Raw genomic sequence first — 23,413 nt, 5'->3', positions numbered from 1 at the left:
GGGCCCCGGGGCCTGCGGGGGGGTTGTCAGCCAGCCCCGGGCCCCCGCGGCGGCGGCTGCCGGCTGCCCCCGGGCCCCGAGCGGGCCGCCCGGCGCGGGGAGGCCGCGGTGCGCGCTGGGCCGGCGGCAGCAGGGCGACGGCCGGGCCCTGCGCACGTCATGGCGGGGCGCTGTGGGGCCGCGCCCTGCGGCCCGGAAGGACAAGGGAGAGTCGGGAAGATGGCGGCGGCGAGTGAGGAGCTGGCGGCAGCGGCGGCAGCGGCCCCGGTGTGCGTGCTGGTGCTGGGCATGGCCGGCTCCGGGAAAACCACCTTCGTGCAGGTGAGGGGCGGCGGGGGAGCGCTGCGGGGAGATGCCGGTTTCCCCCAGCGCTGCCTCCGTGTCCAGCGGGGCCTGACGCCTCCTCGTGTCCCCTCAGCGCCTGGCGGCCCACCTGCACGGGCAGCGCTGCCCGCCGTACGTGATCAACCTGGACCCCGCCGTGCGCGGCCTGCCCTTCCCCGCCAACATCGGTGAGTGCCGCCGGGCCGGCGGGCGGCGCGCTGGGGGGGTCCGCCGGCAGAAAGCGACTCTGTTTTGCCGTAAAGAAATAAACCCGGTTGTGGTTCACTGCTTTTCATACGTCTCGCGGAAGCCAGGGGATGGGTTACGTGAGGTGTTTGGCTAGGTTGCTTCTATCCTCTTCAAGAGATTCCAAGTCCTAACACAAGAAGGACTATATTTTTTTAAATTAAATTTGGCTCTTTTCTTCTACCAATCTTTAACAACTGAATTTTTAGGACTGAAGGCATTCTTTCATTGCATTCATACATTTTTTGCATCATCTGGTGTGATTTGATGTGTTTGGGTTCCCGTGGGTTTGTTTTCTTTGTCAGTGATGAACACATTAGTAGATTCAATCTGGTTTCCTACATCCAGAACGGTGGTAGCCATGTGTGCTACCAAATAACTTCTTTAAAGCTCTTTAAAAGACATGAATTTTAGAGAAAATACCTTAACAATAAAACAGACATTATGTTTAGTCGTTCCAAAGGGCTTAGCAATCATTAGGTTTCTGAGGGTCCCGTCTATTAAGGTTTCTAAAGTTTGTCAGCCTGCCTTTTCAGAGGGTAAGAAAGGCAGTGTGGATACCAGCGTTGTGTTGTTGATGTCAGATGAATAATCAGGGTATCTGTTCCAGTGCTGGGTCTCTAATAGTACAGCTAGGTTTGTATACGGTGTTAACCAGCTGACAGTAAAAATTAACTGCAGCAGTTATTGTTAAATCCCTAAATTGGTGGTGTTTCACATAGAGTTTCATATGTATCTTGAGAGGGTAGCTAATATTAGATTTTGTTTAATCTGCTTGGGAGATTTTTCGTGTTGATGCTAGATTTGAGACAAAAGGAGACTAGCTAGAAAAAGAAGGGCTTTCACCTATCAGCAAATCGAAGAAGGATATTTTAAAAGTGATGTCCTAAGACTATTTATATGTCTTCCTCCTCTAGATATTAGAGACACTGTGAAGTACAAAGAAGTCATGAAACAGTATCCTTTTTTTGTCTGAATAATGATATTTGGATTCTCAGATTTTGTGAACATAGTCTGTCATTGCTGCACAGTGCGATGAAGGGGGCAGGAGTTGTTGGGGATCGCAGTAATGCAGAATGTTACGTGAAGATCAGAAGTTTTTGACTATGTATTTCTTGCATGTGAGGTTAGAAGCATATGTTCTACAAGATTTGGTACTCTCTAGGTCATTTTTGCCTGGGATAAAAGTGATTCCGCCTAAGAGTACGTTTTTACAAATGATAGGCACTCTGCCCACAATTTTTTTTTTCCTGTTGTTCTTTCAAAGAGCTTCTATATTTCTTTGTGGAAGCCAGCAGCCTTTTCCCCATGTTTTAAAAATTATTTATATTTAAAAATGTATATAAATAATTTATCTATAATTAAAATCATGTACAAATTTTGTTATACACAAATGTGCAAATTCCTATTTGCCTGTAGTAGGTGGAGAAAAGAACTATTTCTACATCATTTGACCACAAACCATTGTTGTCTTTCTGAATCTCAAAGACGTTGGACTGTTGGCTCTTGCTGCACAGTATTTTGGTGACTGTAGTTCAGTAACATTACACTAAAATGACTGCATTTCCAGAGGGGTATGGAGGTCTGTTGTCTCCTAAGTAATAGCTTATGCAAATGGGGATGATATGTAGTGTTTGGGTGACTTGCTAGCGTGACTCACAAATTTAGTATTTTAGACAGGAATAAAGATGGTGGGGGATAGGATTCTTGATTTTGACTGCTGTTTGATTTGGAGTTACCAACAAAACATCGACGTATAGGTTTCCATTTGGTATGTAGGTGTATTATTTGCTTTACTGTTGGCCATTACTGGAGTTTAAGCATCTCATTAAATAATGCTTGAGGAGGGTCCCTGGCCTCATGTTTGGGTATGGAGAGTAGTGGTCCTGTGAGGCAGTATGTACTGATGAATCAGTGCTGGTTCTTGTGCAGTTAAAAAACATTAAATATCTTTGTTTCTTTGAACATAATTTGTATACAGATCTTTATGCATAAAAAAGGATTTTGAAATCTTCATCTTTAAGCTGGCACTTCAAGTATCTTTACAGTATTGATTCCCATTATCATTTAAATTCTGCTGAAATGTATTTGTGCAAGAAATCTTTTAATTACCTTTTGAAGTATAAATGCTTAAAATTAAGTGCATTCAGGACATTGTTAAATTCTGAGTTACAGGCCGTGTTGTAAATCTTTTTGGAAAGACAAAGATGGCTTTGATGTATACACGTACGTATATTTTCTCTTTGTCCGGAATCACCGAATCATGGAATCATCTAGGTTGGAAAAGACCTTGAAGATCATCTAGTCCAACCATAATGATAATGCTTGAATAATGGCAAGGGGAAGCTACAGCATAGCCCCTTTTCCTCTTGTCAGTCACATGTGTTTGGGCAAGAGGGAGACCACTTTGTGTTTGTTACGCTACTGCATCACTTAATTACTTAATCATGTATTAGGGGTCCTGTCTCTTGCTGCAAGATATTTAACATGCATAATCATCTGCTTTCCTAAATGAAGTGTCTAGATACGGACTGGGCCCAAATGGTGGGATAGTGACCTCTCTCAATCTCTTTGCTACAAGATTTGATCAGGTACGAGGTTGTTCCTATGTGACGCTGTGCTGGGAGACTGTGGGGCTTTTTGTGTATTTGGAGTCTCAGAGAGCACTGCGGTTGGTTAGCCTCCTCATACGTCTTTGGCGTTAGAGCGTTCTCCGTACAGAGCCATGTCCTTTACAAAGCAGCCAAAGTGCATTAGCTTTCGTTTGAGAGATTCCAGTTTTTCAGCTTTTTTAAAAGTAAAATTTAAAAGCCACGTGTACAGAATGTTCTTTGGTCTCTGTACATAACTGTTCTGTTGCATGACGTTCGCTATAAAATCTTTCACACGAATGCTGTGATTTTGAAGTAGGGAAGCTCACTTCAGGAAATGAGTTAAGTTTCCCTAGGGTTATTTAGTAATGGACCGCTCTTAAGTCATAATGCTAAATCAGTGCTGGGATGGAACTTAAGCGAGAGATAGAGACAGTGCACAATCTCTTAGTGAAAAGGTGGGCGACAACTGCATTTGTTATTCCATTTCTTTAGCCAGGTACTTGAACACAGACAAAATCAAGATTGTCCTTGACCTATGCAGTGTCTGAGCATTTTCCACCCTTCCTTAGTAGGGCATCTTCACACATTGAAAAACTTAGAGGCTTTAATCTTCAGTTGATACATACATGCAGCTGTGCAAGATAATGTAGTTTCTGTTATGAAATGATTATGAAAGTTTCCTGTTTTGAGCCTAAATACAAAGTATATTCCTTCTTTTTTCAATCAGGTGATGAAGTTTATTGAAAAAAGACAGAATGCATCCAAGTGAGTAAATTCTACCAAGTTCTACTTTTCTGGGATCAGTGTGGGAAAACCATGTGAAATCTAAAAAGGTTCTCTGCATGTTTTCTAGTTGTTTTTCAGCCTTGGTATAAATTTTATGTGGAAAAGAGCGTGGAATTAGATAAACTAGACTTTCTTCGGATACATCGAAGAAATGTCTGCTGATTCCAGTTCTGCTTTTCTTGTCTTCCATTAGACTGTCATTTTTTCTCATGCACAGTTCAATTAGGCAACAATTAATTCTTCTTCTGAAGAGTTTGCAGAACTGAGTGTCTGTCAAATTGATGCCTTCAACTTTAATAGAGTCTGAACATGATATGTGCTTCTTAGTTATAAAATTCACACAAGAAATTTTCAGGCATGCCCACAAATCTTGTCACTGTTTGGGAGAAGCTTTTCTGATACGTAACAGAATAATCATGTGATTTGCCGTTATGTGCTTGTGGTAATCTAGTCAGAACAGGACCTTGTGCTTAACTGATTTTCCCTTATTGTTTGTCTGGGGTGACCTCTTACCAGGTATGTTATTATTGACACACCAGGGCAAATTGAGGTGTTCACCTGGTCAGCATCAGGAACCATCATAACTGAGGCCTTGGTAAGTGTTTTCTACGTGATTTGACAGTGAGGCTGTGTGAATGAAGTTACTGTTGACAGCATGTACTTCTAATTAAAATATCTTTTACTTTGTGTTTCTAGGCTTCCTCTTTTCCTTTGGTTGTTGTTTATGTGATGGACACCTCTCGCAGTACTAACCCTATCACCTTTATGTCCAACATGTTGTATGCCTGCAGGTAAGAAAAGCTGAAAATGCAGTGCATCTGCTTTGACTGCTGTGTCTCTTTGATGCTTACTTTGGAGGGGAATCATAGAATGGTTTGGGTTGAAATGGACCTTTAAAGACCACCTAGTCCACCTCCCCTTCCACAGGAACGGACATCTCTCACCAGATCAGGTTGCTCAAAGCCCTGTCCAGCCTGACCTGGAACGCTTCCAATGACGGAGCATCCACAGCTGCTCTGGGCAACCCACTGCAGTGTCTCACCACCCTCATCGTAAAAATTTCTCCCTTATGTCCAATCTAACCCCACCCTCTTTCAGTTTAAAGCCGTTGTCCCTTGTCCTGTCACTACAGGCCTTGGTAGAAAGTCTCTCTCTGTCTTATAAGCCCCCTTTAAATACAGAAAGGCCGCAATAAGGTTGTCAAGTCCTGCTCAGACGAGGGGGACAAGTGACTCAGATTCATAAATCCCCAACGGAGTGGACAGCGGTGAGACAAGTCTCAAAGTCCAGACATTTATTAACTTCCCACAATGTACTAATTGGATACATGATAACTGGCTGCGTATATAACGAGTTGTGGCAAGCAATACAGTGTGCCTTGTGTTGCTTAACGGCAGTGAAGGAGAAGGGGAAAAAGGAAAGGAGGGAGATGGAGGGAGCAGAGGAATAGAGATCACTGCTCTGAGTTCCTGCGTCGACCCCTCCAGTGAGGGTTCTGGGAGGCAGACATCTTCTTCGCTTCACTGCACTCTCTGGGGCCCCCCCCACTTTGCCCCCCCCTCAATTTATACCCCCTCTCCTTGGGTCCGTCCCCTAGGTCGACCCACACACCTACGTATCCCGTGGATGGGGAGGGGTCAGGTGTTTCATGGGATGATGTAATTAGCATGATCTTGTTAGTCTTCGTTAGCATATCCAGGGTGTTCACTTTAATACACCTTCCGTGGATCACGAAGCAAAGGTCATTCACCGGACAGATGCCCCTTGAGACTTGACCAGGTGCCCCAGAGCAGAACCGTCCTGTCCCCACAGGGCTCCCCCCTCCAGCTGCCTCCTGTGTCACTGGGGCAGCCTCATCAGCTTCGACCTCCCCACCACCCACCCCGGCACTGGAGTTTCATTCCTTGCGAGTGCTTGAGACATTCCTCAGCTCGGAAGCCTCCACTCCCCCCGCTATCCTTCATCTCTTGCTCAGGCTGTTGTTGTCAGTCTTTGTTTCTCGCAGGCCTGTTTTTACAAGTCATCCATCTCTCACAAAGGTCTCCCTGAAGCCTTCTCTTCTCCAGGCTGAACAGCCCCACCTCTCTCAGCCTGTCTTCACAGCAGAGGTGTTCCAGACCTCTGATTGTTTCTGTGGCCTCCTCTGGCCCCGCTCTGACAGGTCCATGTCTTTCCCGTACCGTGGGCCAGAGCTGGACCCAGTGCTCCAGGCAGGGTACCACGAGAGCAGAGTAGAGGCGCAGAATCCCCTCCCTCGAACTCCTGGCCAGGCTTCTTCTGATGCAGCCCAGCATACGGTTGGCTTTCTGGGCTGCAAGTCCAGTTTGATGCCTCATAACCACTTAATCTGCTGTTTTGGTTATTCTCTGTCTTAGTGGTTTTCCCATTGGATAAGCAAAATAATTTAGGTGCTAATGGACATCTGGAGGTCATTGGGCCAAAACTCACACTGAAAGAATTAAATAATCCATGATACCTTAATGTGATGAAGGCGAGTTACATCAACACTGCCTGTTGCTTATAAAATCATTTATCTAAGACGTATCAAGATAGCCTAGTTTAAGCTGCTTCTTGTAAACAGATAATATTTTATTCTATTTTTTTAATATTGGTAATACTTTCGGTGATTCTTCAAGATTTGTTTGGAGCTTAGCATAGCATGGAGTTCTTGATTTATTGTATTCCTCCTCGTACATGGATTTATGTGTTTCATGTTAAACCAGGGACTAAATACCTATGTAAAGATCAACATATCTACAGCTGTCATAATTCATGGTAAATGTTGGTAAAAAGTTTTCAAAAAACATACCAATCCTTGTACCAAGGTCAAAAGCTCCATCACTGTGATAGGAGAATGCAAAACGTGTCTTATTACATGCTGCATTTTCTGACATTAGTGTTGAGCAAAAGATGCTAGAATATATACAGTGAAATGAATATCTAAGCTCGTGTTTCAAGGTAGTTTTGCTTTATAGATGTTCTGAGTTACTTGAATTCATTCCTCAGTTCACCAATAATACCTCAGAACCTAAGGTTTGAGTCAAAATAACTATAAAATGTAGAGAGAGTTAAAAACTGGGTTCTGAGAGTCACAGAAAATAGTAATCAAAACCAACTGGGTGTGTAGAAGGAGATTTTATATCTTACAGATATGTGCTTACATCTGGGGGGGGATATTTTGTTCAATTATGCTAATCAGAATCTGGGTGAAAATTACCTTCTAGTTCATGCAGAGGAAAATTATTATCTTTTGAAGTCAAATGTATTCAGTTTTGCACAAGTCTTGTCTGCCTTAAGCTCGATTTGCTTTCCATTCTAGTGAGATTTAAATTAATTTTTAATGTTTTTTGTGGTTTTTGTTTTGTTTTCCACCCCTGCCAGTATCCTGTACAAGACAAAGCTACCTTTCATTGTTGTCATGAACAAAGTAAGTTAAAGCTATAGTTTCTATGTCCTAGTGGAACATTGTTCTGTTTAGCTTGCTTTGCTGTAGTGTCTTTGTCTTGCTACAATAATAGATTTTCTAGGAGAGAGAGGCTGGGAGGGAGCTGCAGGCTGAAAACTGAATCTAAAAGGGGTGTTTAATCTGGTATACACATGCACAAAAAGAATCAGGGATGGGCAGTTACACCCAACCATTCAAGTTAGAGATGATACTAACAATTTGAAAAATGTTTTTCACCTTAACCCTAGGCTGTAGGGAAACTTAACTTTATAACGTAAGGGTAAGTTCATTACTGAATGTGTCCCCTGCTTCCTCAGAACAATTGTGTTAATCATTAATTATTTCTACTCAGCAACAGGCTGATGACTCACAGTGGGAGTTGTGTAACACCTGCCTGTTTTGAGGAAGGTGTCCTATACGTTGTAGCAGGCAGAACTTAACAAAAGGTGCTTGGTCCTGATCAGTGACACTAAAAATATGCCAGTATTTGCCAGAAAGCAGATACTTCTGAGCCTAAGGATACACTTCCACTGCTGTGTAAGGTACTTGTAGCCTTAAAGGAATGCTTTTGAGCTTAACAGCTAGCCACCTCTTTAAACATAACAATTTCACCTATTAAAAGAATCCCATTAGATTTTTAGTGTGAGTACTCTTCCCTTTCCCCACAGACATCCTTTGTACTCAAGGAGTTGCTCCCCAACATGACAAGCTTTGTGTGTGTGCACACGTCTATCCCATACACTTCCTCTAGAAAACCCATGCTTCGGGAAATTTTACCTCCCTCCAGCTGCATACATCTTCCCAGTCACCCAAACCATGCATGTCTCTGGTATCTGCTTGCTTACTTAGCAAGTTTTTGTACACTGTTTTCTTTCTAAGTCTAGAGAGTAATTTTAAAACAAGCTGTTAAGCTTTTTCAGTAGAAAAAAGGTATGAGGTAGAGAAATTATTCTCTCTTAAAAATATATTTTTTGAAAGACTTAAAGAAATGGGACTTCATCAGTATATGTAAGGAAAGGTAGGCCCAAGGCGTAGGATTCATAACTTTAAACTTTGTTTTGATCGGATATTTAGCCTTTGGTAAAAAGTAAAATCAAGAGCATTTGAAGAATTTTTGACAAGCATTTTAAAATTGACTTTATAAGAATGGAAGAATCCCAAGGAACCGATATGTGTGCTGTGACAAACACATAGATTTAAGGAATGTTAAGATTTGCAGAGGAAAAAAATAATGTAATTTATGGAGTTGATTTGATTTTATTTATAGAATTTAATCAAGCTAACTCTAAATAGACAGGTTTGACCCTTGGTGGATTCGGGGTCTTAAATCTCTTGAGTAATGCTAGGCAGTACTTTACCTATTTTCCTCCTTCCCATTGGTGCTGGGAAATTAAATACATCAGAGTTTTAGACACCTGTATATTGTGATAATAGTGGATATACATGTGGTAAGAGATGTTTATCAAACTCTTTAACAGACTGCTTGCGTGCTAATCCATGTAAAATTATGGAACCATCTCATCTGTTTGTGTTCATCATCTTGCACTGAGTTCAGATTGTAACTTCAGGTCAGAGCACAGCTCGTTTTTTATAAAGATCCTGTAGGCTGTTGCCTATGGCGCCCTCAGCCCCCTGACCCCCAGGCCAATCAAGGAAGGATGGGATCTTCAGTGAGGACTGTTCTTGTCTGGCCTCAATCACACAAGCCAATATTTACAACTTAAACTTTCTTGTACAGTATGCAATTTTTAGATGCCCATTTCTGGTAAACCTTAGAAGCCTTTAGACTTGCAATTGTTTCCTTAAACATGCTTTCTTAAAACAGGGATAGTGGTTGTTTGTCTTCTGTTCCTGTATTCAAGTAGTTGGTTTGATAAAAACAGAGCTTGGAAAACTTCAGACCAGGGCTGAATATTTTGAAAGTAAGTTTAAAATGGAAATTTTTTATTTGTCCACTTAACAGCCTAAGGCTAAGAATTCATCATTATTACTTCTGAAAGTTTTCTCTTTTCCTTCCAGACTGACATAATTGACCACAGTTTTGCAGTAGAATGGATGCAGGACTTTGAGACTTTCCAGGATGCCCTGAATCAAGAGACATCCTATGTCAGTAACCTGACTCGTTCTATGAGTCTAGTGTTGGATGAGTTTTACAGTTCACTGAAGGTAAGAATCTTCCTTTTTTTACTACCTCTCATAAAGCCTTGAGAAGAGAAAGCTCAAGGAGGATATTATTGATGTATATAAATACCTGCTTTGCACTACCCTTTTGAACTGCAGTCTGTTGATCAGCCTTGCATTGGGGTTGAGAATTTGCTGGTTTGAACATAAAGTAACTAGTTGCTTGTCATAGTGATTGGCAGCCCGAATCATTTAATACTAAGTTGTGATTAATCATCAGAAGAAAGCGAAGATAGGCTGGTAAGAGGTAATGTTCTGTGTTGCAGTGTCTCCCATCTGAGAGAATTCTTCTTGTTCTGAAAGTGCCAAGTACACTTGGGCAATTTACTATGTAGGAAGAAGGGAAAGAATCTCAAAACCAAACAAAGATCCTGTATGTTTGCTGACACAAGAAAAAGTGGGTTTTTTCCACTTACCAGGTTTTGAGAGGACAAATCCATTCGCTTTCTCTGACAGCACTATACACTGGAGGATGTTAATGATCCCATGGTGTGTGCTAAAAGAGTTCAGCTAAATGTGTTTTTCATCAGCTTTTACTTAAGAAGCAGCAAGCTATTGGCTTTTTGCCTATTACAAGAGAGGCATGAAAATAAATTATTCCATTACTATAGTGATAATTTAGCCAAAACACAGTAAGTGCCCTATGTGGAACAATACACAGTATTTCAAAACAGGACTAAAGTACTTCCTAGTCCTTATTTGCTAATCAACTGTTTGTACGCATGTCAAACCTATTAGAAGAGTAGATTGGGAAGCAGGACATGTGCAGAGGGTACTTAAGTGCAATGAAAGTATAAATATTAGTGTATATTGGCACAGTGCCTAGGCTAATGCTTAAAATCCTTTGGAATGCTTGATTGTCTGCATATTTACTGTACTATTGATAAAATCCAAGGCTGTGTTGGAAAAAGTCTTATGTTTGAAAGTGAGTAGTTAAGACTGTCTTGCTGATGAAAAAGAGGGAGAATTTTCATTAGAGGATGTAAGATTCTTAAGGGTCAACAAGTACTGGCTAGTAATAGTCTTAATTAAAGATATTTTTAGATAATTGATTTAATAAAAGCAGAACAAAGAGCCAGAATTGTAATGATAGACAAGTTCCCATTGGAAAGCAGATGTGCATTTTGAATGTATTGCCATAGTAACTGATTTAGTTCTCGGTCTCTTGCTGTTCTGGGGGTTGGATTGGGTACCTTTTAAAATGTGCTTCAGCTAAATACAAAGTGTTACAACTTCAGAGGCAAAAGGTCAGTTCCTGTGGGCTGCTTTGTTCTTTAGTTCTAGTACACTGATATTGCAGCAGTCATACCAGCCGCTTGCAGTACTAGGTTCAGAATGAGAACCTGGATTATTAACAATAACCAAGTGAACAGAAGAAAGGCACGACCTTTCTTTTGAATTGCCCTATCTTGTTCATTATGTTTAGGCATTGTATTGTCTTAAGTATGTTTGTCGTGGGGTATTGAGATTGGAGGTACAAGGATGGGTGAAGAGTCAGGTTTTCTTTTTTTTAACTGTTGCTACCCGCCCCATGGTAAAATTTGTCTCTTATGTCACTGTAACGAGTAAATGGGTATCATTAGTCCCCTGTTTTTTTTGGTTTAGGTTTTTGTTTGTTTGTTGGTTTGGTTTTTTGTTTTTTTTTAAGATACTGCTTAGTCTTTTCAGCTCTGATCATCCATCAGTTACCTAAAAACTTGGTTTGATTACTCTTCAGTTCTGGTATATGGTTTTCTTTTCCAGGTGGTTGGTGTTTCTGCTGTGCTTGGCACAGGACTGGATGACTTCTTTGTTCAGCTTTCTAAAGCTGTAGATGAGTATGAGAGGTAAGGTGGTAACCATTGGTCCCTGACTCAGTGAATATTTGCTGAAGTTACTGATTCATGAGCCCACTCCTTTGATTTGAAGGACTATTCACTTTTCACAACCAAGGTAGTCTAGGGTTTCTAATAAACTTAAGTACAAGAGTCAGCATAAAAAGCAGCAGTCAAAAGGAACTATTCAGTGGTGAATTTTTGTGCTAACTATTCAGTCGAAAAAGTAAAAGCTGTCTGTGCCAGCAAATCTCTGAAGTAATTTTTTTCCTCTGATTCTGTACAGTGATCAGGATTTGAATTATCCTCAGGAAGTTAGCGGATCAACTTCACAGACTGAATAGATGAGCAAGTTGAAATTCAATAATTCTTTGAAAATTTGCTCCTTACTGGATTCCTCCCTATGAAATACTGCCAGGCTGCTCTATAGCATTAGAAAGTAAATCCAGTAAATTGGATAACTTGGAAATACATAAACCAGACCATAGATTATTGTTAGAGTAAAATATATCATGCTGGATTGGATAGCTGGAGAGAAGCTGCTACAACTTCATGCTCCTAGGTCTGATTCGTCTGGCCTGGTCATGCATGCAGGTCTGCATACCGCCTAGACTCTGCTTACATGCAGACGTGCATAAATAGACACATTTATTCCTTTATCCCTCTATTTCCCACAGTTGTTACTCCCCAAATCTCCTAAATCCCTCCCTTTTTTCACCTTTGGTTGCTCCCCTAAACATCACATAGTAAATTCTGTGCTTTCCCCAAGTGCTCTTTCCCTGCATCCCATAATGTGTCCCCCACCCCCAGGCAGCCACCCCTCTGTGCCCACGAGGTGACCCGGAGAGCTCCCGGCGAGCCCTGGTGATGGGTTTAATGCCCAGACCATGGGGCTCATGGTTCTCCTGGGCCAGCTGGGGTAGGTATCCCTTCCTCTGAGCCCTTAATTTGGATTCCCTGCCTGCCACGTGCCCCTGTGTTCCTCTGGGCTTGTTGAGAATGGCTCTGATGGTTTGACAGCTCTCCCGTGATGGGCCTGGGAGTATCTGGGCAGGGTATTATTTGTGCTTCCCCCCTCCAAATGTGTCTCTGTGCTCTTTGGAGGTGCTGAGGAGTTTTACCACGTAACCTAACAATTATTCTGGGATACACTGCCTACATAATGAAACTCTAGTTAAAGGTTTCTTATAAGCCACCAGACCGTGCTTGCAGCCCAGAAAGGTGGTTGTATCCTGGGCTGCATCAGAAGAAGCCTGGCCAGGAGTTCGAGGGAGGGGATTCTGCGCCTCTACTCTGCTCTCGTGGTACCCTGCCTGGAGCACTGGGTCCAGCTCTGGCCCACGGTACGGGAAAGACATGGACCTGTCAGAGCGGGGCCAGAGGAGGCCACAGAAACAATCAGAGGTCTGGAACACCTCTGCTGTGAAGACAGGCTGAGAGAGGTGGGGCTGTTCAGCCTGGAGAAGAGAAGGCTTCAGGGAGACCTTATTGCGGCCTTTCTGTATTTAAAGGGGGCTTATAAGACAGAGAGAGACTTTCTACCAAGGCCTGTAGTGACAGGACAAGGGACAACGGCTTTAAACTGAAAGAGGGTGGAGTTAGATTGGACATAAGAGAGAAATTTTTACGATGAGGGTGGTGAGACACTGCAGTGGGTTGCCCAGAGCAGCTGTGGATGCCCCGTCATTGGAAGCGTTCCAGGTCAGGCTGGACGGGGCTTTGAGCAACCTGATCTGGTGAGAGATGTCCCTTCCTGTGGCAAGGGGAGGTTAGACCAGATGATCTTTGAAAGTCCCTTTCAACCCAGACCGTTCCATGATTCTTAGAAGAGGCTATCCATATCCGCGTTATCCTTACTTCATTAAAGAAATATTTCAAAGGTCCCATAGTGGTACATTAGTTTGCAAGTCTATGAACAGTTTCTGTATGAGATCCCATTGAGGCACAAGTACTGACGGAGAAAGTCATGTCGGTGATTAGAGGAAAGTGATAGATCTGCTGATTAGGTACAGCAGTGAAATGACTATCTCAATCGAGCTGGTTTAATTTCTTATCCAAGAAGATGGTGTGAGAAAAGTTTGCTATTTTAATGAAGTATGTTCACTTATTTTGCATCCATTGGTTTCAGAATTCAAATCTGGGTAAAAAGTACCATTAGTCTTTCTGAGGTGTTCCTCAAACATGAAAGCCTAGAGAAGGCTCCAGGGAGACTTTAGAGTGACCTTCCAGTACTTAAAGGGGCTACAGAAAGGGGGGAGGGACTCTTCATCAGGGAGGTAGGGATAGGACGAGGGGAAATGGTTTTAAACTGAAACAGGGGAGATTTAGATTAGATATTAAGAAGAAATTCTTCCCTGTGGCGGGGGTGAGGCTCTGGCACAGGTTGCCCAGAGAAGCTGTGGCTGCCCCCTCCCTGGAAGGGTTCAAGGCCAGGTTGGATGGGGCTTTGGGCAACCTGGGCTAGTGGAAGGTGTCCCTGCCCGGGGCAGGGGGTGGGACTGGATGGGCTGTAAGGTCCCTTCCCACCCAAACCGTGCTATGATTTGATGAAAACTTTTTTGGTTAGAAACAAGCCTCCAAGATGATTCTTACTTAATATAAATCATGTATTCAGACTGAATGCACTCTGTCTTTACAGAGAATATCGTCCAGAATATGAGCGCCTGAGGAAAACACTGGTAAGTACTTTTAATTATTGTATACCTGGACAGTGTATCTTGGGGTCACTTTTATGCACACAATTGCCTCTGTGTTGGGAGGGTCTGATATTTGATTTACTAATCATACTCGTTGTGGAAAAACTCCTATCCTAAAGCTCACCATGTGTTTTCTTCCCTAGATTTGGTGAAGCATATCTTCACAAAAATAAAGATGTTTTGTAAAACAGATGTTGCTCAGTTTTTTAGTGCTTATTATTTGGGCAAATTGTGAGAAAATGATTGGGAAATATTTTTCTATCTTCCATTCAGAAGGATAGAGACTTTTTTAAAAATAACTTTCCAAAGTGGTTTGTTGAGAATATCAGTGTATCTTTCTGCACAGTCAAGTGCACTGTTTTCACTTAGACAGTAATGAAGACTGAATTGCAGTACCAAAATCAGTAGTTCTGCTCACCTTGAGTTCTGGCTGTCCACAGGACAGTTCTCTGCAGGCACAACTTCACTGAGTTTGGCTTCCTGATGCTACTAAAAATGTTCTTGAAGTCCATCGTGCTGGAGGTTGTTTTCCATGATGATCCAAAAGTTCTGTGTAACCTTAGTTGTAATGTAAGACCAGCTTACTGACTTCTGCTTTCTGGCTGTGGGTCAGACTGCTGGTATTGAGTGAGATTGCTCTTCTACTGATGTTTTAAATGTACTCAGAATCCACATGTAACTTTGTACCTACAGGAGAAAGCTCAAAATAAAGAAAAGAGAGAGCAGCTGGAACACTTGTGGAAGGACATGGGCAGCGTGTGTATGCAGGGCAACACGCTTGCAGGTATCTTACTAGGAAGATTGTATTTACAGCAGAAGTTGTCTGAAGAGTCTGCCTTGAGAAGTCATACGGTGCTTTTCTGTCTTCCCAGCAAAAACATGAAAGCAGCTTCAATGTTAGTAAAGAGGAGTGGGGCTTTAGTTCCTGTGGGATGGTTCAGACTTGGCTCTTCTGTGTGTCAGTCGGACACAAGCAGAAGAAACCCTGCTGTGGTAGATAAAGCAGTGGACGTACTAGAAGTGAAGTACTAGGAAAGGTGAAACAGTCAAATTAGAATATGAGAAGGCTCTGCTGGTGGTTGAACTGTTGCCTTATGTGAGGTTGAGTATGGTGCTGATGCAGTCTGTCCTGTATCTTTGGAATCCAGGAACAGCTTTCTGTCCCTTTGGAGTAGGAATTAATTGCTATGTTTATAGAAATTGTCAGGGCATGAGCTAACTTACTTGTTTGTTAGCCTGCAGTTTTGTGTATAGCCATTCCTGTTCCCTTCAAGGGTCTGATGATGCTTCTGCAATGAGTCCCTCTGAGCTGATCCTAACACGAGGAACTCTTGATGAAGAAGAAGAGAGGGAGAGTGATACCGATGACATTGACCATGAAGGTAAGGGAATGAGGGATCTGATCTGGTCTAAAAGCTGCCTGTCTAGTCAGGAAAACCCTTGCGTATCTTATTAAGTGGATTGACTCTAATGAGAGCCTAGGAGACAAGCAAACATTCAGTCACCTAAATACAGGTGTCTGAATCCGAAGCAGAAGCCCAGCTGCAATCCTTAGTCCAGTGATACCACTCTCTAACCTTTGTGAAAGTTCAACTGTAAATTTTATATTCCAGTAATTATTTTTAATAGGTGTATAACATGCATAAACTAGACAACTTACTATGCTCGGAGCATGCAGTGACCTCAGAACCTGATTAACACACCACTGTGAGACACTTGTAAAAACAGGTCCTGAAAGAAACAGGCCTGCGAGAAACAAAGACTGAGAACAACAGCCTGAGCAAGAGATGAAGGATAGCGGGGGGAGTGGAGGCTTCCGAGCTGAGGAATGTCTCAAGCACTCGCAAGGAATGAAACTCCAGTGCCGGGGTGGGTGGTGGGGAGGTCGAAGCTGATGAGGCTGCCCCAGTGACACAGGAGGCAGCTGGAGGGGGGAGCCCTGTGGGGACAGGATGGTTCTGCTCTGGGGCACCTGGTCAAGTCTCAAGGGGCATCTGTCCGGTGAATGACCTTTGCTTCGTGATCCACGGAAGGTGTATTAAAGTGAACACCCTGGATATGCTAACGAAGACTAACAAGATCATGCTAATTACATCATCCCATGAAACACCTGACCCCTCCCCATCCACGGGATACGTAGGTGTGTGGGTCGACCTAGGGGACGGACCCAAGGAGAGGGGGTATAAATTGAGGGGGGGCAAGGAGAGGGGGGGTCGGAGAGTGAAGTGAAGAAGGCAGATGCCTCCTGGAACCCTCGCTGGCGGGATGGAGGAGCCCAGAGCAGTGATCTCTATTCCTCTGCTCCCTCCATCTCCCTCCTTTCCTTTTTCCCCTTCTCCTTCACTGCCGTTAAGCAACACAAGGCACACTGTATTGCTTGCCACAACTCGTTATATACGCAGCCAGTTATCATGTATCCAATTAGTACATTGTGGGAAGTTAATAAATGTCTGGACTTTGAGACTTGTCTCACCGCTGTCCACTCCGTTGGGGATTTACCAATCTGAGTCACTTGTCTCCCTCCTCTGAGCGGGACGTGACAACAGTGTGTTTCATCATCTTTTTGGCCTTACGGTTTCTGTCCCTGGCTCTCTTCTTTTCCTGTGTCTTGGAGCAATCTTCTAAGTTCTCCCAGTGTGTGATTTTTTTTTTTTTTTTTTTCTCTTACATAGCTCACAGACCTAATCTTCAGTCTTTCCCTGTTCCACTGATTTTTAGGATCACTTATTTCTTTTGCCTTGTAATGAGGTGGAAGATCAAACAGAATTTATGTGTTGCTCTGACTCGCTTGACTCTAGCTTTCTGTCCTGGTTTTGGCCAGGATAGAGTTAACTTTCCTTGGGCTGAGAGGGAGCACAGCTGGAGGGCCTGCCGGATCTGTCACTGGAGTATTCCACATCATGTGACGTCATGCTCAGTATCTAAAGGAGACGTGCTCTCTCGTTTCCATTTTCCTGGTCAGCGTGGTGGAATGTCTGGTGCGGTCGGGATCGTTGCTGGGGGTGGGCGGTGTACCTGCTGTGTAACTGCATTGTATATTACCCGTTCAGACTTACTATTGTTACTGTTGTTTTGTTACAATTTTTTTTTTTTTTTCAACCTACAAATTTCTTTTTTTTGGCCCTCCCCTATTTCACGGGGCAGGGTGGGCTGTGGAGTAAATGACTGGCCATGTGCTGATTGGCTACTGGCCGAGTTCAAACCATGACACTTTCTTTAGTAACACAAGTAGAACAAGTGAAATAGTGCTGTAACTGTGGATTTGTTTCCCCAGTTACTGAGGAGAGTCATGAAGAACCAGCCTTCAGAAACTTTATGCAAGAGACGCGGGTGAAATACCAGAGAAGCAGCAACCCAAATGAATGAGACCTTCAGAAATAGACGATTTGGCATCCCTTGTAATGGAGTTAAAAGTAAAGGAACAGCATAAAGAATCTTGCATGGAACTGTACGTGAAGTCTTCTATCTGTGAATAGCTTCCTCTGATATAAAATCTTCCTTCCTGCAGTAACTGTTGGTCATGCGAGTTGAAGGTCTTGTATCCAACTGACTGCACATTTGGCCATCTGCCATGGTGACTTCCTGGAGCTGAAGGAACCAGATGGCACTACTTTCGCTCCAGATTCTTCAGGTGTGCCTGTTGAGAGCTTGGATTTTGAGCTCTGAGAGCATGAGCATCTAGAGTACTTAGTGGTCTCCAAAAGTGGCTTCTGTTCACCTTGTGCAGGCAGGTGTCTGCTGCAGCCAGGACACAAGTGAAATCTCTGCTGCGTGAAACTTCACCAATCTAGTGTTTGATGTTTTGGTTTTAATTAAATATATTTTATGTACTAACAAATGTGTGATGGTTCGTAGCAGGAAATTTCATTTCACCTTTCTAACGTGAGACTTTTTTTTCTATGCTTACAGCCCACCTCGATGGATGCACAGCAAGTGCATCTTAATTACATTCCACAGACACAATACAGCTGCCTCCTGGGAACATCTTGAGTAAAGAAAGTTCCTGGGAGGGAAAGTGATAAAAAGAATCTGGCTTGATTCGGCTGAGAACTGCAGTGTGCATGGCAGTGTACTGGCTGTGTAGCTGTAGGTAACGTAGAACAAAGGCCTTTCTGTGGCTGAGCGCTCACAGGAAGGTAGACAAGGACACAGAGACCCGACGAGACTTTCCCGGCGGCACCACCGGGCATGGCCGCTGCCACCTCCGGGGCGAAGGGCCAGGGGGCAGAGCCGGTACTGGCCATGCCTGGGTGCAGCGTGGCGGCAGCTGAGGGATCGAGCCCCTTCGGTGGGGCGGGGGTGTCTGTTGGCAGTTCAGCAGCGTCTCTCTTGGGCAGTGCAGCTGGCCAGACGTCCCTGCTAATTATGGAACACACCAAACCCCCCCCCCCCTCGTCAAGTTGTACGGGTGTATTTTGGAGATAGACAGTCTAATGGTATCAGCTCACAGCTGGGCGAGTTCAGGGAATGCAAAAGGAAAATCAAATACTTGCACATCTAATAAAAACACTTCTATAAGCATATGCCCACTTTTACACTAAAGAATGAAGGACTGAGCTTTATTTTCTGTTTTACTCTTTAAAGTTTTACACTTCACTTCTGATTTTATTGACCCAGCAAGCAGGATGTGCAGCACCAGCAGCGCAAGGGCTGCGGCTGTCGTGGTGGATCCGTCAGCCGTAGGTTGTGATGACGGTACGACCTCGTCCTCTAGCCTCGCGGGGTTCCCTCCCTGCAGCCCTGCTGTAAGGACGGGATGAGACATTCCGACGCCAGCAAGAGCATTTGCTTTTATGGGCAGAATGTGCTCGGGATCGTATCGATCGGCCTTGCTGGTGATTTGAGGAGTTGAAATCGCTCCGGCCTTGCCAGGGTGTGTTGTATGTGGAGCTGACCTGTTCACGCAGAGTCTTCCCCGAGCTCCACTGCTATTCCGTCCCTTCTTCTGGCAGAACTTTCTTCTGTGTTAGTTTTTCAAGATGCTGGAATAGGATTTGGGGTTTTTGTTTTTCAGGTGTGTTGTTGTCAGCATCTTCTGATGCTCGACAGGTTCCCCCCGGGCCAGGTTTGCCTGGCGGCCGTTAACCCCCTGACCACGGGGCCAGCCCTGTGTCGCTGCCACGGCACAAAAATACCCCAAGCACCCCGATTCAGGGTCTGCAACGGGAGGGAAAAAAACCAGGGTTTTTTTGGAAAAAAAACTTCAATTTGGGGCTCCTGGGAAAGCCAAACCTGCCTGGAGTGGTGCAGCTGGAAAGCAGAAAACCCACCATTTTCATGCACAAAACCAAAAATCACCAATTTTGATGTTGTGGAGAAGTGCTGAAAAAAAATAAAATGGAATATTTTGGAAAAGCAAAAAACCCAATTTTTGTATTGCAGAAAAACAAAAAAAAAACCCAGACCCAATTTGGGGAAAATCTGGGGTGAGATGCCGGCTGTTTGAGGGGCATTGCTGGGGGTTCTCTGGTGTGGATTATCCGGTGAGGGTCAGTTCTCCAGAGTGGATCATCTGTTGGGGTTGTCCCAGATGAGTGATCTGCTGTGGGTTATCCCGGGTGGACTCCCTGGTGCGGGTCATCCCCACCCGCGTCCCCCCACGCGCGTTTCTACCCACACACAGACCCCGCTGCCGTGTCTGCCCCAGGTTCCCCCCCGCCCTGCGTGAGGTTTTTTTCCCCCACAAAAGGTGGGTGTACTGGTTTTTTCTTTTATTAAACTATTTGTATCTCAACCCATGAGTTTTCTCACGTTCCCCTTCCCGTTCTTTCCCCGTCCCGCTGGTGGGGGGTGTGAGTGAGCGGTTGTGTGGTGCTCAGTGTCCAGCTGGGCTCAAACCATGACATGAGGTGAGTTGCCAGCCCTGCCCGGCTGATGCTTTAGTCTCTCCTTGTTACTGCCACCATCCCGATGGGCCGTCCTCGTTCTTCACTGCTGCTTTCTAGTGCCTGTTGCTCTGTAAGCAGCAGTGCTCACGCTGCGCCCGCAGACCCGTCTGCCGACCTCTGGGACGTAACTCTGCCAAAGAGAAAGAGCTAAACGGCCCCGGCACAATCTGCAGCCGTTCTGCCTCTGAAGGGACCCGCCGGCCCTTCTCCTGCCCCTTCCTCTGCCCAGCTGGGCTGGGAAAGTACGGTTGTTGCAGAAGCTGCCACACACCCTGGGGTTCCTTCTTAGGTTCCTTCTGTCAGCTTTGCCCTGTGTCTGGGCTGCCGAGGCCATCGACTGCGCGTGGGACACAGGCAGTCTGGAGAGCTTTAGCCCAAGTCCTTCCTCTCCCCTTTGGGCAGCAGCGGTTCTGCCGCTGCTACAGGCAGCCGCTTTCTCGGGGGCGAGGGGCTGGTACGCCAACAGGCCGCTGCCCGCTCCAGTCAGAGGAAGAGGCTGTTCTCCGGGCACCGGGCGCAGGGCAAGCGGAGGGACGTTCTGCGCTGCCGATGGCTCTTCCCGAGGGAGCTGTGCTCTGGTTTTAGCAGAAAAAGGTGTCGGTCCCAGGCAGCCGCGTATGGCTGTGCACAGCTATTTGGCCGGTGTCTTGCTTGTTCGAGTAAAGGCATATTTCTTGCCTTGCAGTCCTGCTGACAGGTCAGACGTCCGAGTTACAAAAGCCTTTTGCCATCAAAGCAAGATGACCGCTCGATTTCCACCAGCACTGTATGTCAGCTGTGTTGCTAGCTGAAAACAGCTGGCAGGCCAGGAGATAGCTAGAGGGGTCTCAATTAAAGAAAGCGAGGGTTGAAGTGCGTGTTTTAAGGAGGTGAATCAGGCAGCCGAAGGCACTGAGCTGCTCGCCTGACCCAGTGGCAGAAGAGCCCCTCCAGCCGACCAAGTATTGCGTGTTGCAGGCAGCAAAGTGCTCGCTGGCGGGAGCGGCAAGGAGCACGGGGCTCCGCGGCTGCCCGGAGCAAAGACGGACCCTCCCGGGCTCTGCGGTCCCCTGCTGAGGACATCTCCCAGCCCAACGGGCCTCTCTGCTTTCCCTGCCGCCCGGCTCGCTGCGCGCTGGAGGGCAGACTGGGGAGGAACTTTGTGCGGCGTCTCTTCTCGAAGGGACAGGCCCTGCCCAGGGAGCCTCGTGTGGATGCCGGGGGAGGAGAGCAGAGCACCGGTAGCCCAGAGGTGAGGAAAGGTGCAAACAGCCCCGCAGAGCCCGCGGGTCCCCAGGGTGTCATCGCTGCTGTGCAACTCCGCCGCTGGCACCGGCTCTGCTCGGCCGTGCTGTTTGCTGCTGAGTGCGGCCGCCCCCCTGGCACAAAGCAGCTTTCCGTCTGTGCCCTGCTGCCTTCAGCACCCGCTGTGCTGCCGCCGGGGTGAAAACTCTCTCTGCAGTGTCTGCTGCCGGCGCCGGGGAACGCGAGCCCTGTCCGCCCGGGGAGCAGTTGCCGCGTTGGGATGGTAGAAGGGGGCTGCTGCGGGCGTCATTTCTGCTGCCGGGAACTGCTCCGAGGGGCGGGATGGGGCGATGGCGCCGCCCGGCGGGCAAATGTCGGTACTGCAGCGCGGGGCCGGGCTGGCGGAGCGGCGCGGCTGTTTGCCGTGTTCTGTGCTGCCACCCTGTGGTTAAAGCCGGGTACTGCAGCCCGGGTACCGCGCCCGCGCACGGCCGTGCCCGGGGTCATGCTCGGGAAGTGCCGCCCCCACTCCGTGCGCGCTGTCGGCGGGTGCTCGGAGCGCAAAGCGCGGAACTGCAGCGCCGGTGCCGCCCGTGAGCAGTGGCCGGGGGCGATCAGCGGCAATAACGGTCAGTGCTGCTGCCTCTTGCCCTCTTCCAGAGGCTGCACTGAGGACACGCTGCCTGGCCTTAATCCCGGTGCTGGTCGCTAGAGTTACCGCGGGGGGGAGGGAGGGAGCGTGGGCCGGGCTGGAGGAGCCCCAGGGGCGGGCAGTGAGGCTGCGGGCAGCGGCCCTTCCCTGTCCGGGGCGGTGCTGGAGGAGGAGCCGGTGCGAGCCGAGGGAGCAGCAGAGAGAAGGGGAGCGGGGCCGCGCGGTCGGTCGCCTGGCGGCTGCCGGGTAAAGCCGCGACGGGGGGGCCGCGCGGTGCGGCAGAACCGGCGGCAGAAGCCGCTCCGGGTCGGGGCCGGGCGGCAGCGGCGCTTCCCGGGGCCGCGTGGGCCGGGCTTCCGGGTGCGTGGGCGACGGGCGGGCGCTGTAGTCACGTGAGCGGGGCTTCCGGTCGGCCATGTTGGCTCCCCGGGGGACGCCGGGAGTTGTAGTTTGTCGGCACTCGGCTGCCCGGCAGCTGCGTCGCTCCCGCGCGCGCGCGGCACGGCACAGTCCTCGCTACCGGCGCGGCCCCGCGGCGCAGCGCGAGGGGCGGTTTTGTGGCGGGTTCGTGCGGTTTCCCGCGGGCTGCCCGCGGCTCCCCCAGGACCGGTGTGCCCGTGCCCCGGCAGTGCGCATGCGCGATGGCGGCCCCCGGAAGTGCCGCAATCTCCAAGCGCTTCCCAAACCTGCCCGTGGGTCTCTGGGAGTGCAGGGCTATGGGGTGGCTGCATTTCCCCCTCCCCCCCCCCCCCCCCGGCATCGCCCGTGGGGACTGCGGAGGGGGTCAGAGAGCAGACGGGGTGAGCTGTGCCGTGGGCCAGAAATGGAGGCAACGTTTTGCCTTCCTGGGGCTTGAGAACAGACGCGTGTGGCTGATTGAGGGGCTCTGAAACAGACGGAGTTGTGTGGCTTTGGGCTCAGAAACAGAGGTCAAGTCGTGCATTTTTTGGACTTGAGAAGAGGCTCAGCAGGCAGGTTTTTGGGCTCAGAAAGAGGCACTAAGGCAGCTGGTTTGGGGGCCAAAAGCAGAATGCAGTTTGGCTGGTTTTGCAGGCAGGTGAGAGGCGGAGGGTTGTGGGAGGGCCCTGGGGGCTGCGGGGGAAAGGAGGGGGTGGGTGTCGGGGTGGCATGGGACCCCGAAGCTTGGGAGGCCGGCGTGCACCAGGCCAAACTCCACGTCTGCGGTGACTGGCGGCGCTCTGTCTTGCGGGTGATGGAGAGGAACCTGTTGAATGCGGGAGCATCCCAGTGAGATGACGTGCTCCTGATGAGGATGGATTCTGGAGCGTGCTCTCTGAAAGGTAAGTCAAGGGGCAAAAGCCGTGGGTAGGGTGGGGCCAGCAGAGGCTCTGCCATCAGGGCTGTGGAGAGGGCTATTTAGGCTTCCTTAAGTCTGTGGGAAGAGAGCAGGGTCTGTCCCACAGGACGTGCATGTTCTGGCCTGTGTCTGTGTCCTCGTGTCGTTTGTGGTGTCTGTGTTCTGTCTTGTATGCGGTGCCTTCCCCACGTCTCTGTGGTGCCCCGTGGGCTCTCTGCACGGGACACCCACCTTGGTAGGTGTCC

The 23,413-nt window shown here is 47.2% G+C and overlaps 1 protein-coding gene across 3 annotated transcripts; it reads left to right on the top strand.

Annotated features, from left to right (window-relative positions):
* The first annotated feature begins 10 nt into the window (after positions 1-10).
* On the top strand, positions 11-17,924 carry GPN1 (GPN-loop GTPase 1). Of its 3 annotated transcripts, XM_074861105.1 has the most exons (14): positions 93-321; positions 419-512; positions 1,488-1,527; positions 3,095-3,161; positions 3,892-3,929; positions 4,467-4,545; positions 4,647-4,741; positions 7,332-7,377; positions 9,415-9,561; positions 11,320-11,402; positions 14,029-14,068; positions 14,780-14,870; positions 15,361-15,468; positions 17,361-17,924. In XM_074861105.1, the coding sequence occupies exons 1-14, from the start codon at positions 160-162 to the stop codon at positions 17,450-17,452; spliced, it is 1,182 nt and encodes a 393-aa protein (XP_074717206.1). In that variant the 5' UTR covers positions 93-159; the 3' UTR covers positions 17,453-17,924. The 3 variants fall into 3 exon arrangements, with proteins under 3 accessions (XP_074717208.1, XP_074717206.1, XP_074717209.1); XM_074861107.1 differs by lacking the exon at positions 1,488-1,527 and having other exon boundaries at positions 11-321; positions 3,088-3,161; XM_074861108.1 differs by lacking the exons at positions 93-321; positions 1,488-1,527; positions 3,095-3,161.
* Positions 17,925-23,413: the final 5,489 nt, after the last annotated feature.

Source organism: Strix uralensis, chromosome 3, assembly GCF_047716275.1.
Source record: "Strix uralensis isolate ZFMK-TIS-50842 chromosome 3, bStrUra1, whole genome shotgun sequence".
Lineage (NCBI taxonomy): Eukaryota > Metazoa > Chordata > Aves > Strigiformes > Strigidae > Strix > Strix uralensis.
This window is presented reverse-complemented; position numbering and strand designations above follow the sequence as displayed.